Source organism: Bos javanicus, chromosome 17, assembly GCF_032452875.1.
Source record: "Bos javanicus breed banteng chromosome 17, ARS-OSU_banteng_1.0, whole genome shotgun sequence".
Taxonomy (NCBI): Eukaryota; Metazoa; Chordata; class Mammalia; order Artiodactyla; family Bovidae; genus Bos; species Bos javanicus.
The window spans coordinates 45,665,683-45,679,295 of record NC_083884.1 but is presented as its reverse complement, the minus strand read 5'-3'; the positions used below and the strand labels follow the sequence as shown (position 1 = coordinate 45,679,295).

General features: G+C 54.1%; 1 protein-coding gene across 3 annotated transcripts; it reads left to right on the top strand.

Annotated features, from left to right (window-relative positions):
• Positions 1–2,584: 2,584 nt before the first annotated feature.
• Positions 2,585–13,036, top strand: PUS1 (pseudouridine synthase 1). 3 transcript variants are annotated; one of them, XM_061384485.1, is made up of 6 exons: positions 2,585–2,660; positions 3,450–3,681; positions 6,485–6,622; positions 7,483–7,585; positions 10,241–10,932; positions 12,724–13,036. In XM_061384485.1, exons 2-6 carry the CDS (start codon positions 3,460–3,462, stop codon positions 12,769–12,771), a joined length of 1,203 nt encoding a protein of 400 aa, XP_061240469.1. In that variant the 5' UTR covers positions 2,585–2,660; positions 3,450–3,459; the 3' UTR covers positions 12,772–13,036. The 3 variants fall into 3 exon arrangements, with proteins under 3 accessions (XP_061240469.1, XP_061240468.1, XP_061240467.1); XM_061384484.1 differs by having other exon boundaries at positions 2,608–2,795; XM_061384483.1 differs by having other exon boundaries at positions 2,608–3,144.
• The last annotated feature ends 577 nt before the right edge of the window (positions 13,037–13,613 follow it).

Genomic DNA, 13,613 nt, shown 5'->3' with positions numbered 1-13,613 from the left:
ATGGCTTGATGGCTCATTTCTTTTCAGTGCTGAATGATACCGTCTAGAGGTACCAAGTTTATTTATCTGTTCACCTACCAAAGGATGTCCTCTGGCTTCTCAGTGTCAGTATTTATAGGTGAAGCTGCTATAAATATCCCTGTGCAGGAGCCTGACAGTAAAGAGGGCCCAGGAGAATTGGCTAGGCCTGGGGGTGCAGCAAGCACACAGGAGGGACTGGCTTTCTTTCTGTAGACCTTGCATTGCACGTTCCTGGCATGCTCACAGGGACCCTCAGCCAGGAGGCCCAACTCAGGGGCCTGTCCCACTTCAAACTGTCCCCTGGGCACCTATCCCAACCTCACAGGCTTCAATGTGTACTCTGACATAGGTCAGAGATGGCGAGATCAGAGCTGCTGGCATCGATGAGAGAGCAGGCATGCTTGGCGCTGCCATGGCCGGTTTGCAGGAAGCCGCCTCTGTGGCCTTTTCCTTTCATTCTGTCTCACCTGATGCAGGACCTGAGAGCAGGGCCCCAGGCTTCTATGGTCCCCACCTGTTAACTCAGGCCCCCTGTCCCCAGGCACAACTCAGGGTCTTGGACCTGCCCCTGAGACTGCCTTCACCCTGCCCGGGGTTTCCATTGCAGCAGAGTGGGCTTCTTGGTTCACTCGGGCAGGGAGAGGCTGACTGATCTCCAGGACACAACCCAAAGTCCCCATCATTGAATTTCAACAGCTCTCCTCAGCAGCTCTAGTTCCTCTGCCATTTCAGCCATCACAGTTGCCCAGGTCATGCACTCACAGGAGCAGCTCAGCCTGGGCCCTCGTGTCCATCTGCAAGTGCCAGAGCGGGGCCCACACCTCTGGAGCTGCAGAGGCTGAGAGCGGGAAAGAACCAGCCCCTGATAATGGGTCTCTGTCTATGGTAAGGGGTGAGGGGGGCTCTGTGTGAAAGCGCCCTGCTGCTTCTCAAGGCCGCTTAGCCACTTGAGTTCCTAAGACCACACGTAACCTTGACCTTTACTCATGCCTGGAGCCCTGGTGCCGCTCTTCCTTCCCTTCCCCCAGAGGGATGGGCTGTCCTGGAGCTGTGGGGTGGGGGGTTGTTTAACACAGGTCAGCTGTCCCCTCCCATCTGCCTGAGCTCTTGTCCAACCAGGTCTGACTTGTGTGCAGAGGAGGAGGCTGAGTAGAGTTTGATGCACAAAAGAATCCTTGGCAGCAGTCATGGATCTACTTTCTTTCTTTCTTTCTTTGTGGATTTGTTTGTTCTGGACATTTCATGTAGAGTTGACCCATGAACAACGTGGTGGTTAGGGTCACAGACCCCTCAAGCAGTTTGAAAATCCACATATAACTGGACAGTTGGCTCTCTGTATCCATGGTTACACATCTGTGGATTCAACCACTGGCAGACTGAGTTGTACTGCAGTTGGGATTTAGTGACACAAACCCTATATAAGTGGAGCTGCACACTCAACCCTGCATTGTTAAAGGATCAACCGCACGTGGAGCCACGCATGATGTGGCCTTTTGCATGTGGAGGCCCCCATGTCCATGGGGACCAAGCAGGAGCAGGATAAGAAGGCCCGGAGTGGCTTCTCCTGCTGACCATATTCTCGGGTACCCCTGACTGTAGCATGCGTCAGTACTTCTGAGTCATTCTTCACTCAGCATTTACTACTTGATCACACTCTCTGACTGTTGGTTTGTTATGACCTGTCCCCCCAGGAATGGAAGCTTTCTGTGGACAGGGGTTCTGCTCCTCATCTATTCCAGCCTCTGGAGGCACCGGGAACCTAGCAGGTGCTCAGTACATAGCTGCTGACCAAATGACCCACTCAGGGAGATATGAGTACCCTGCCTTCAGCAGCACTTCCTTCCACCTTCTGTGGGTTCTGTTGCTCATTCTACCCACCCATAGTCTTCCAAACCCCACGCATGGATGAGTTTCCCAACTGTCTTCCACCAGTTCCCGGGAGGTCATCACTCCCTGGAACCTCAGCATGACTCACTCTCTCCCTGGCATTTCGGGGCCTCTGGGTGTAAAACGGGGACAAGAAAACTTTGCTCAATGTTTCATGAGGTTTGAATAAGCTAACATGCATCCGAGCCACTAGAACAGCACGTGGCACATGGCAAGTGCATTTTTAGGACAGGTTTGTGGGAAGGCGCTGGTCTGCACGCTGTTGAAAGACAGGCTCTCATTCCACATGCCAGGGCTTGCTGCTGTGAAACTTCAGGCAAGGGGCTCAGCCTCTTTGTCCCTCGTGTTCCTCTTCAGTAACGAGGAGATCCTATGGTGCTTGCTCCCTAGGGTGGGTGAAAGGACTGAATGAACTGACACATGTAACACGGAGCAGGGCCTGGGAGCGTTTGCTGCGAGGATGATTCGTTCTCTCTAAAATGGTGCATTCACAGTGCCGCGAACCGGCCGGGAGTCTGCGGCGGCTGCGGCGGCGGCCGGGAACCCGGCTCCCGGCACCAGGTCCCGCCCCTAAACCACGCCCAATACCGCCCAATACCGCCCAGTCCCGCCCCCGACACCAAGGTCCGCCCCAAGCCACCTCGGCCCGCCTCGCCCAGAAGGACTTTTGTCCACGTCCGGCCGCCGTCCGGCAGTGCTCTCTACTTCCGCCTTCGCCCACGTGGTCAGGTTCGCGCTCAGTCCGCGGCTCCGTGAGTGGGGCCGGGTCAGGGCGCGCCCCGCTGGTCCCGGAGTGGGTGGCCGGGGTCTCTCCGACTCCCGAGGGAGAGCCAGCTGGGTGGGGCGAGAGGACGAAGGGGTAGCAGGAGGGACTAGGGAGGTCAGAGGTCAGCCTGGGGGTCAGGGACGTCTGAGGTTATCCGCGGGCGGGGCTGGAGCGGGAGAGGGTCCCAGGAAGGTTAGAGTTCAGAAGGGGCGGGGCTGGAGCGTGGCGGGTTGTGGCGGGGGCGCGGGGAGTTCTGGAGGGGCGGGCTGGTGTGTAGGGGCCCTGGGGAGGTCAGGGATCTAAAGGGCCTGGGAGGGTGCGTCCCGGGTGAGGTCAGGGGTCGGGCGCGTGCCCCCTCACCCCCGCCACTCCCGGCACTGCATGGGGCTCCCCGGCCTGCGGGCGGCGGCCTGGGCCCTGAGGAGAGCCTGCGGACCGTGGACCCCGCACCTGGGACCGCGCCTCCTCTGGTAATGACGGTGCACTTGTCTGTGACCCTGGGGTAGCACGCTGACCCCCACTGAGCCCGACTGCATGCCCGGCGAGCACCAAGCCCTGGTCGCGTTAAGTGCTGTCACTGCTCCGTTTTTCGGACAGTGAAACGAGGCCAAGTTAGTGATTGGGCAAGATCTCCAGTTAGCGCCCAGCTGGGGTTTGGACGCCGCGGTGGTCAGTCCAGGGTGTTTACCGGCCCATGCTGCCACCGGCACTCTTTCACTGTTTCCTTCTGTGTTGCTCACCGCCCCGCACCCTACCCCGCACCGTGTCTTTTCAGTTTGCACCCAATGGCCGGGAACGGGGAGGCCCCCATCCCCGTGGGAGCCAAACAGGAGCAGGACAAGAAGGCCCGGAGTGGCTGGCAGGGCCCCACCAGGATCTGGGAGGAAACAGAGCAGCAGGCCAAGAAGCTCAAGAGCAGCGAGGATGGGGAGCAGCAGAGGAAGCTGCCCAAGCGGAAGATCGTGCTGCTCATGGCTTATTCTGGGAAGGGCTACCACGGCATGCAGGTGCGGGTGCCCCGAGGGGCCTGGGCAGCTCTGACCTCTCAGGGCCACCATGGGCTTGGGGCGGGGACCTCAGAGTGACAGTTGCCCTGTGAGCCATCTCAGGAGATGGCAGAAAGGGAGGTCTCATTCTTCACCTGTTCTATTGGGTGGTTCCCATCAAGTAAGATTCAAATGGAAGCAGCTTTGAGACCTGTGTCATCTGTACATTGCTTGGATGCTTGTAGGGGGTGTTCACGAGCCTCCTAAGGTGATTAAGGTCCTAGGCCTGCTGATGACCAAGCACTGTGGCCTCGGGCAAGTGACTGGAGCTCTCTCGCTTCCTCTTCTTTAAGATCACAGTCCTGGCATGAAGAGTCATTATTAGGCTGAATGATGCTGCTCGCTAGGATTGGGACAGTGCCAGGGATGCTCAGAAGAGGCTGCTGTTTCTCTTTGTCAGAGTCGTGAAGGTGACAGTTTGCAGGTGCATGGGCGCATGAGAATTCCCTGCCCGGCCCCACCAGGCAGTCATTTCCTGGAAGGCAGAAGGGTCTGGGTGTCCTGACAGATGCATGTGGGTTTTCTTCTTGTTCCTTGTGGTCAGCTCTGTGGCTCTTACACTTTGGTTTCTTGTTCTGTAAACTTCTTTAAGCTTGGCTCCCAGGGAGTAATTCACTGCTGTGTAAAGTATCTAACTGAAGCAGAAGTTTAAGAAAACGATGCCTAACCTTACCAAGGGCTGTGGTAGCCTTCACTGTGAATAACAGTAGTAATGAGCTACTTCATTTCCTATTTCATTATTTTCTTTATAAGGCGGCACCCATGAACCCAGTTTGATGACCACTGGTAGATTGTGACAGTGGGTGAAAACAGTGCTTTGGTCCCACTTAGTGGAACAGGCTGACCACCTCCGCTGCTCTTTGTGGTTATTTAAATGCTTTTTTGAGGGTGACTTTGATCACATGTGTTGTTGCCTTATCACCGACTTGAGAATTTTGCCCATGTCTCATCATACCCAGTTGGCCTCAGTTTCGTCATCAGGGGAATGAATGAAGGGTGGGGAGTGACGGTAGCTCACATGGTGATAGGGCACGTCGGGATGTGTGGAAGGGTTGTTACCCCTGTTTCCTAATACCCATGCCCATCGCTGGAGGAGCATTTACAGCTTCTTGCTGAGTGACTGGCTTATGGTGCCGTGGAGACTGTAAGGTGAACTTTGGGAAGGAATCTTCCCACTGTGATGAGCCTTGGCGAAGTGCGTGTAGGACTGTGTCCCTTCCTTGTCAAAGGTTTTCTTGGAGAATGTCAGGGTGGTGATCTCATCAATGTCACGGGATCCTGCAGGACTGGGCTGGGGTTACACCGCATCCCTCACCAACAGCACATTCCCATCCGCACCCACTAGATGCTGGTAGTACCCTGGGGTGGCTTCCTTCTTTAGCGAGGGGCCTGCCTCCCTGTAGTGATGCAGGAGGGCATGCTCAGGACCTGAGGGGTGGGGGGACCCTGGGGTGCTGGGGGAGGGGATTCCCAGGGTGATGAGGGAGAGGAGTCCCTCTTTGGCCAGGTGCTGCAGACAGATGGGTCTTCAGCAGGAGGGTGCTGGTCTCTGACTTGTTATTCAGTCGTGTCTGACTCTTTGTGACCCATGGACTGCAGCACGCCAGGCTCCCCTGTCCTTCACTATCTCCTGGAATTTGCTCACATCCACTGAGTTGGGGGGATGCTATCCAACCATCTCATCCTCTGTCGTCCCCTTCTCCTCCTGCCCTCAATCTTTCCCAGCATCAGGGTCTTTTCCAGTGAGCTGGCTCTTTGCATCAGGTAGCCAAAGTGTTGGAGCTTCAGTTTCCAAAGAATATTCAGGACTGATTTCCTTTAGGTTGACTGGTTTGATCTTCTTGCTGTCCAAGGGACTCTCAAGAGTCTTCTCCACCCAGCCCTGGTGGGGTTGCCCCCTCCCCACCACAGCAGTATTGCGCACGCCTTTGACCCCAGGGGGCAGCCCTGGACCCACAAGCCCAGCGGGTGTGTGGAGTGCAGACTGGGGTCTCCTGGGGTCCTACCACTTGCCCCCCCTGCTCAGCTCCAGAAGAGAGAGCTGCAGCTGGTGAGGAGCTGGGGCCCCAGGCACTGACCCTGCAACTTGAGGACTTCTGGCGACAGTAGCAGCTGCAGGGGTGATGTCATCAACTGCGTGCTGGCCTGGTGGTGTTGCTGACACGCTCACGACGTTACAGAGAAACCGTGTTAGAGTTGACTTTGCCTTGATAATTACTGTGAACACTTTGTTCATTTTTCTTTTTTATTCACAAACTAAACCCATAGGAAATTAAAAAGTTGAAAAAACAGTCTTCTCCAGCATCACAGTTCAAAAGCATCAGTTCTTTGGAGCTTAGCCTTCTTTATGGTCCAGCTCTCATATCCGTACCTGACTACTGGAAAAGCCATAGCTTTTGGACCTTTGTTGGCAAAGTGATACCTCTGCTTTTTAATACGCTGTCTAGATTTATCATAGCTTTTTTTCCAAGGAGCAAGCGTCTTTTAATATCTGACTAGGTAGGGGGAAATGTTGTCTCAGGTGAGGCCAATGTTGGCTGCCCAGGGTTGGAAATTTCTAGGACTGTGGGGACCCACAGGTGGCTTTCCTACTTCTCATAGGTCGGGGGACGAGCTGCAGGGTCTCTCCACGTCCACAGGTGTGGTCCCCACTTGCTAGGTGCGGGCAAACCACACACGTCCCTCCCTGGACCGGCCCCAGCCCAGGGCCCCTTTTTGTGGGTCGTGACTGAGTAAAAAACAATTTTTCTTCTCTTTTCCTCAGAGGAATGTTGGGTCCTCGAAATTCAAGACCATCGAAGATGACCTGGTGTCGGCCCTGGTCCGCTCGGGCTGTATTCCTGAGAATCACGGGGAGGACATGCGGAAGATGTCTTTCCAGCGCTGCGCTCGGACGGACAAGGTAGGTGCTGTCCCCAAGTCCCCGGCAGGTGCGAGCAGCACCGAAGCCGCCTGTTTGTGCTTTCTGTTTGTCCTTGTCCCACTTTCCCTCTTAGTGTCTCTATCTCTCAAGGTTCTCTTGGTCACAAATGACAGATGCACAGATCAAGCGAGTCTAAGTGGAAAGAAATTTTTTGCCTCGTGCGACCAAGAAGCCGGGGCATTTCTGGCCCAGGTGTGGCTGCACCTAGGTGCTTGGGGCCGCAGGCCCTGGTGTCCTCTCTGCCTGTGCTTTCTCTTTGGCTGCTCCTGTGGGTGGCGCAGTGGCCACGACATCTGCCTTAGGGCCAACCATCTCAGGCTCATGATACAAGCAGGACCATGTGGCCACAGAGGTATAATATACAAATGGTTACTGCATTCATCCTGAGCACAGAGCTCGATCAGTTGTGTAACCAGCGCCCCATCCCCAAAGGATTCCTGCTGTTGCAACTCAGATAGTGACCTCTTCCTTGCTCTGCCCTGGAGTTCTGTCATCTAACTTGCATTTTCTTTTTTTCCTAAGTCCTGGAGAATCACATCCAAGGTGGGACTTTATCTCCTATCTGCAGGATGTCATAGATTTGTTCCCTAGCTTTATGTTTTGTTGAGCTTCAAAGTTCACTTGTAATGTTTTATGAGTGGCACAGCATTCGCTCCCTTGGTATACAGAGCACTGTTCTCGTCTCTGATTATTCCCTTCAGATGCATTTCTAGAAGCAGAATTCCTCCGTGGAAAGACGCAGCGTGTGCGTGGTCCTTCTGCTGAAGAGACCAGCGTGCCGAGCGTCGTGCTCCAAGTGCAAGGCCCAGCTGGCCCTCCCACGTCTGCTTCCTTTGCAGGGCGTGTCTGCGGCCGGCCAGGTCGTGTCCCTGAAGGTGTGGCTGATTGATGACATTTTAGAAAAGATCAACAGCCACCTTCCGTCTCACATTCGGATTCTGGGTAAGCCATGTGTCACTGGGGCTGTGCACCAGGTGGTGGCCGGTCCCAAGAGAGAAGGGACATGCAATTCCTTCTCTCGCTGAGTTTCTCTGTTGTGGAGATAAGACAATAGAGCAGGTCCTTAGCGGTTGGTTGCAGTGGCTGTACGTCAGTTATAGAAAAGGATTCAGGACTCGAGTCTCCTTCAGGAAGGGACACAGCCAGACAGACAGACTCAGGCCATCGGTGCAGCACTTTGGCACTACATGTGCCTTGTTTTAACCAAATGCTTGGGTATGAAAATCTGGATTTGATCAAATTAAAACAGGGGCAATTATTCCCTTTTGTAATAGGCCTGATAATGGGATTTCTAGGTCCTTTTCTTTTTTTTTAATCAAGTCTGACTCTCTGCCTTTTAGGTGGCGTATATGTGCTGTTGGTGTTAATAATTATTATAATGTGTGCTGGGATGGCTGGGTGAAGATCTTCTTGCTTCCTGTTTCTCTCTGTCCCATCTGTTACTTTGTTCCCCTCCTCTGTTTCTCCCTCCTTTTGGATTAATTGATGTTTCTTATAATTGCTTTTAATTATCACTTTGGGCTTCCCTAGTGGCTCAGCTTAAGAATCTGCCTGCAATGTGGGAGACCTGAGTTTGATACTTGGATTAGGAATATCCCCTGGAGAAAGGAGCAGTTTGGTTAGTTAATGCTATGACTTGCTATAGTTTTTTTTTTTTTTTAAGTGATTGCTTTGGGGTTTAAATTTAAAGCAAGAGTTGGCAAACTTTTTTCTGCAGAGGGCCAGAGGGCCACAGAAGTCGTGTCTTGACTCTTGCGACCACATGGACTGTAGCCCACCAGGCTGATCTGTCCATGGTATTTCCTGGGTAAGAATACTGGAGTGGGTTACCATTTCCTTCTCCAGGGGATCTTCCTGATCCAGGGATCAAACCTGCATCTCCTGCATTGGCAGGCGGATTCTTTACCATTGAGTTTCCAGGGAAGCCTGAATTTACTTTTAGTATAATATAGTTTTGTTTTTATTACACTGTGGTCTTTCTCTCCCTGGTAGGGTAATCCCTCTTGAAAACCTCCTCCTAAGTCCCATTTGACGCTTCTTAACAGTCATTTCCCCAGGGAATATTCTAATATTCGCCATGGGTTGTTCCCCAGTTTTGCTAAAACAATACCAAACCCTATGCATAATCGCAGCTGTTTATACTGCTTCTATAACGTGACACAACACAACCATTAACAGCCCAGCTGTCTGGTCGACTGCCAGCCTCCCCCAGCCTCTTGGAGATTATGTTCCACACAACGGAAATTACGTGCTAAAGCATATTTGTGATGCTCAGTGTCAACCAAGATGAATTCTTAAAGCAAGACAAAAAACAAAAATAAGATTACCCCAAGTCAAACATAACAGCAGAAACAGATGGTGGCGAGCACAGGGAAGGTGCAGCCTTGAACTGGCAGTGGTGAGCGGAGAGGCAGGGGCAGCCTGGAGGCGCTGGCTGCTGTGGAGGGCTGTCGGGGTGGGGAGGCATCGAATCACCCCTTGAAATATGAAGCCAAAGTTGGCCTTTAAGCCAGGCTCCTTGTGAGGCTGACTCCTTGCAACTTGGTTGTGCCTTCAGCGTGAGGACAGCCATGCAGCAGGGAGCATCCAGGCCACGGGGGACTTCTGGTCCCCAGCTCCCAGAAGCCATCCCCACCAACAGTTCTCGCCATGCTTGTAGAAATCTTCTGTACAAATATGGACATAATCTCTATACGTGTATTCCTATCACAAAAAGAATCCCCCTTCCTGTAGTTCTCCATTTTGCTTTTCTTTCTTTATATTTTCTTTTTTTGTTGTGTTGTCGCTCTGGGTCTTCATTGCTGCGAGGGCTCTCGCTAGTTGCGGCAGGGGGGGACTATGCTCTTAATTGCAGTGCATGGGCTTCTCATTGCGGTGGATTTTTCGTTGAGGGCACAGGCTCTAGGTGCGCAGACTCAGTAGTTGTGGTGCACGAGCTTAGTTGTCCCGAAACATGTGGGATCTTTCCAGACCAGGGATCGAACCCATGTCCCCTGCACTGGCAGACGGATTTTTATCCACTGTACCACCAGGGAAGCCCCATTTTACTTTTTTTTTTTTTTTCCACTTAACGGTTAAATATTTTTGGAGCTCCTGCCAGTACAGTGAGCCCTCAGCCATGAGGCCCCCGGTCCAGGTGACGTGCCACCTGCCCTGCCGGCCTGCCTCTCATTTCATCCTGCAGATGTTCAGGAGCCACTGATGGCTTTCCTATTGCTGGGCTTTTTAAGCTTCTTTTGCTGTTGATCACACTGCTGCCCCCGGCCTCACCTGCAGAATGGCTTCTGACCCACGGGTTCCAAGTCAGGGTCACCGGCTGGCGCTTTGGTCTCCATGGCAACTGTGCCAGGTCCCCCTGGGGTCCTAGAGGCGAGAGCAGGATGCCCAGCACTTTGGCCGACTCTGGATTCTGACAGATGCCTGAGAGTTGGCTGTACTGGTTGGTTTGGTTCTGAGACGGAGTGTCTGGTGGACTGAGGGTTTAGCACGTAGAGCCAGGTCCCCCTCAGGTTCATCTGGGTTTGGGAGGTGAGGTGCCAGCACTCAGAGCTGGTCATGGTGTCATCAGTTTGTTCTCGTCGCTTCCTCTGCCCCCAGGACTGAAGAGGGTCACGGGCGGCTTCAACTCCAAGAACAAGTGTGACGCTAGGACCTACGTCTACATGCTGCCCACGTTTGCCTTCGCCCACAAGGACCACGACTCGCAGGACGAGACGTACCGACTGAGCGCGGAGACGCTGGGGCGTGTGAACCGGCTCCTGGCCTGCTACAAAGGCACCCACAACTTCCACAACTTCACCTCCCAGAAGGGGCCCCACGAGCCCAGCGCCCGACGCTACATCCTCGACATGTTCTGTGAGGAACCCTTCGTGCGTGAGGGCATGGAGTTCGCTGTGATCAAGGTCAAGGGCCAGAGCTTCATGACGCACCAGATCAGGAAGATGGTGGGGCTAGTGGTGGCCATCGTCAAGGGTTACGCGCCTGAGAGTGTGCTGGAGCGCTGCTGGGGGGAGGCCAAGGTGGACGTGCCCAAGGCTCCAGGGCTGGGGCTGGTCCTGGAGCGAGTGCACTTCGAGAAGTACAACCAGCGCTTTGGCCATGACGGGCTACACGAGCCGCTGGACTGGGCACGGGAGGAGGCAGAGGTCACAGCCTTCAAGGAGCAGCACATCTACCCCACGATCATTAGCACTGAGCGCCAGGAGAGGTCCATGGCCCAGTGGCTGAGCACCCTGCCTATGCACGACTTCAGCGCCACTGCCCACACTGCCGCTGGCCTAGGCACCAAGGTGGGGCTGGGGGCTGGGGACCACGGGGACCGTGGGGGCTGGTGCCGGCCTTCCCAGGAGCTCAGCCAGGCGCTTGTCCACACCTGTCATTGAGTGTGCCCATTCTATAGATGAGCAAGCGTAGGTGCCAAGAGCTGCGTCACTCCTCCAGGGTAACAGCAGCGGCAGGAGCCAAGGCCAGGGCAGAGGTTCTGGTGGCTGGCTCACCTGCTCTGCGCTTGGTGACCCCGGCTGAGGGGCACACTCAGTGGCCCATCTTCCCAAGTGTGAGATGGAGGTGTCACTAGGATGTCCTTCTCTGGCTCATGCACTTGGTCAGTATGCATGTGTCTGACTCCAGAATGTGGGATCGCTTGGACCCAGGACACTGAGCAGCCTGGAGGCGTTCTCCTCACCTAGGGCAGTGTTCCTATCCAGGCCCACGGTGCTGCCTTCCATCTGTGGGGGAATGCAGGCTGATGCAGACCCTGCATTTTGGCCCATCTCCCAGTCAGGCCACTCTGCTCAGCGAGCAAGGGAGCCAGGCTTGCTGTCAAGTACCTCCCAGGGCCCTGGCTCAAAGTGTGACTCATCTGTTATGTAACTACCAACCTTATGTTAGAAGGAGAATATCCATGATTCAAGGTGCTGGAGCTAAGAGTTAACATTTTAACTTTAGTTCTCAATTCTTTACCCTGCAGTGAGGGAGGTCCCCAAAGCCCATGTTCTCTTGTGGTGGTCCAGCAGGCAGTCAGAGGGTGAGATTCCCACCTGGAGCTCTGGGAGATTTCTTCCCATGTTCTAGATATCCAGAAAGACACTGTCCTTCCTCCACAGCTGGGCTTGTAAACTCAGGTGCATCCAGGGAAGGGAAGTAAGCAAGGTGGGCCAGGTGTAAAGAAAGCAGGTGTGCAGGTCGGATGGTAAGTAGCATCCAGTGTCAGGAGGCAGTAGGGCTTGGTGGAGACTGTGGCCAACAGGAGAGCTCTTGCTCCACCCGAAGGGGCAGTTGCGGTCAGTTCAGCCAGTGGAGGTGGAGCCAAGTGGTGTCAGTTCAGTTCAGTCACTCAGTCATGTCCAACTCTTTGTGAACCCATGAATCGCAGCACGCCAGGCTTTCCTGTCCATCACCAACTCCCGGAGTTCACTAAAACTCCTGTCCATCGAGTTGGTGATGCCATCCAGCCATCTCATCCTCTGTCGTCCCCTTCTCCTCCTGCCCCCAATCCCTCCCAGCATCAGAGTCTTTTCCAATGAGTCAACTCTTTGTGTCAAGTGTGTCAGAGCTTATGTTTTTTTTTTCCAGAGAAACTGGCATTCCAGGATTTTATGTGAAATATTCTACCTTTTATTTATATACTTTCGGTTGCGCTTCTACCCTTTGATGGTTGATTATCAGTTTTCCCAAGCACCATGAGGCCAAGTCGAGCACATGTACAGATATGACCAGGGGCCAGGCTTGCCCTCTGCTTGATTTTGTGAATAGAGGCCTCCGGCCATTTGCCATCTGTACATACTGCTGAGGGGCTTGTACTTGTCCAGCTTTACAGTGGCCCAGTTTTATGTTCCCAGGGTTCTGCAGTGGTGGCCTCTGGGCGTTTGAAGGAGCCCAGTGAAGACCTCCCTTCTTGTTCCCAGCCCCTGGCTTTCCCAGTCTTAAGACAGGTTCTTGAACTAGTTAAGAGACACAGAGTCAGGGTGAGCCCTGCCTCAGGCAGGTCAGGGCAGCCCAACCTCCACCCCGGGAGGAAGTGCCTGCCCCTGGACGACATGGTTCTTCACGGCTGTCTCCTGTGTGCTGTTGCTCTGCAGGCCCCCAGCTCCCTGGAAGGCAGTGACGGGGTCGGGGACAGTGACTGAGGCCCTGGGAGCGTCTTGGAAGTGGCCCACGACACATGCCGGGACCTGCCAGCCTGCTGTTGGCTGTGTGCCTTCGCCAGATGGGAGAGCCCCCACATGCCCTCTTCACCTCAGGGTCTTGAGACCTGCGTGTTTCTGAGTTTTCTCACAGGGAGAACCTGCTGCAAATCTTTTTTCAGCTCAACACGTTGACTACATACACCTGAGCATGTAAAGACTTATTTTTTTAAAGAAGCGATTTTCTTATTAAATATGTACAAACTTGGCTTAGTCACTTCTATTCATTTTTGAGCTGTGGCGCTGGGCATGTGGGATTCTTAGTTCCGCAACCAGGGACTGAACCTGGGCCCCTGCAGAGGCCTAAGCACAGAACACCAGGGAATTCCCACTTAAGATACTTCTTTGACTTTTTTCCTCAGTCTTTTCTGTGGGTCTTTCATGGAGAGAGACAGTTATGTGCTGTGTTAGCAACAGGCCTGGCTCTGCCTCCACCCTGAGCTGTGAGAAACGTGGGTTGGTCAGTGCACATCAGGGGCCGGCTAGTGGGTGGAGGCTGGAGTGGATGGGACGCTCTTGGCAGGATGGGGCTCAGTGGCCAAGAGAGCCGCACAGACAAGAAGAGAACAGGGTGACTGTTGGGCCATGCACAGCAGTCCCCAGCACCAGAGAACATGGGTTCCTTCTGTGTGTCCACCTGGCCCCCTGCAGCACATAGCTTTCCTCTGGATCCATCCATCCCTGGCATGTTCCACACTCAGGGAAGGAGCATGGGACCCGGGTGGGAAGACCAAGGGCAGAAGGAAGGGGCACATTGTTGAACCTCTCCCTTAGCAAGCTTTCCT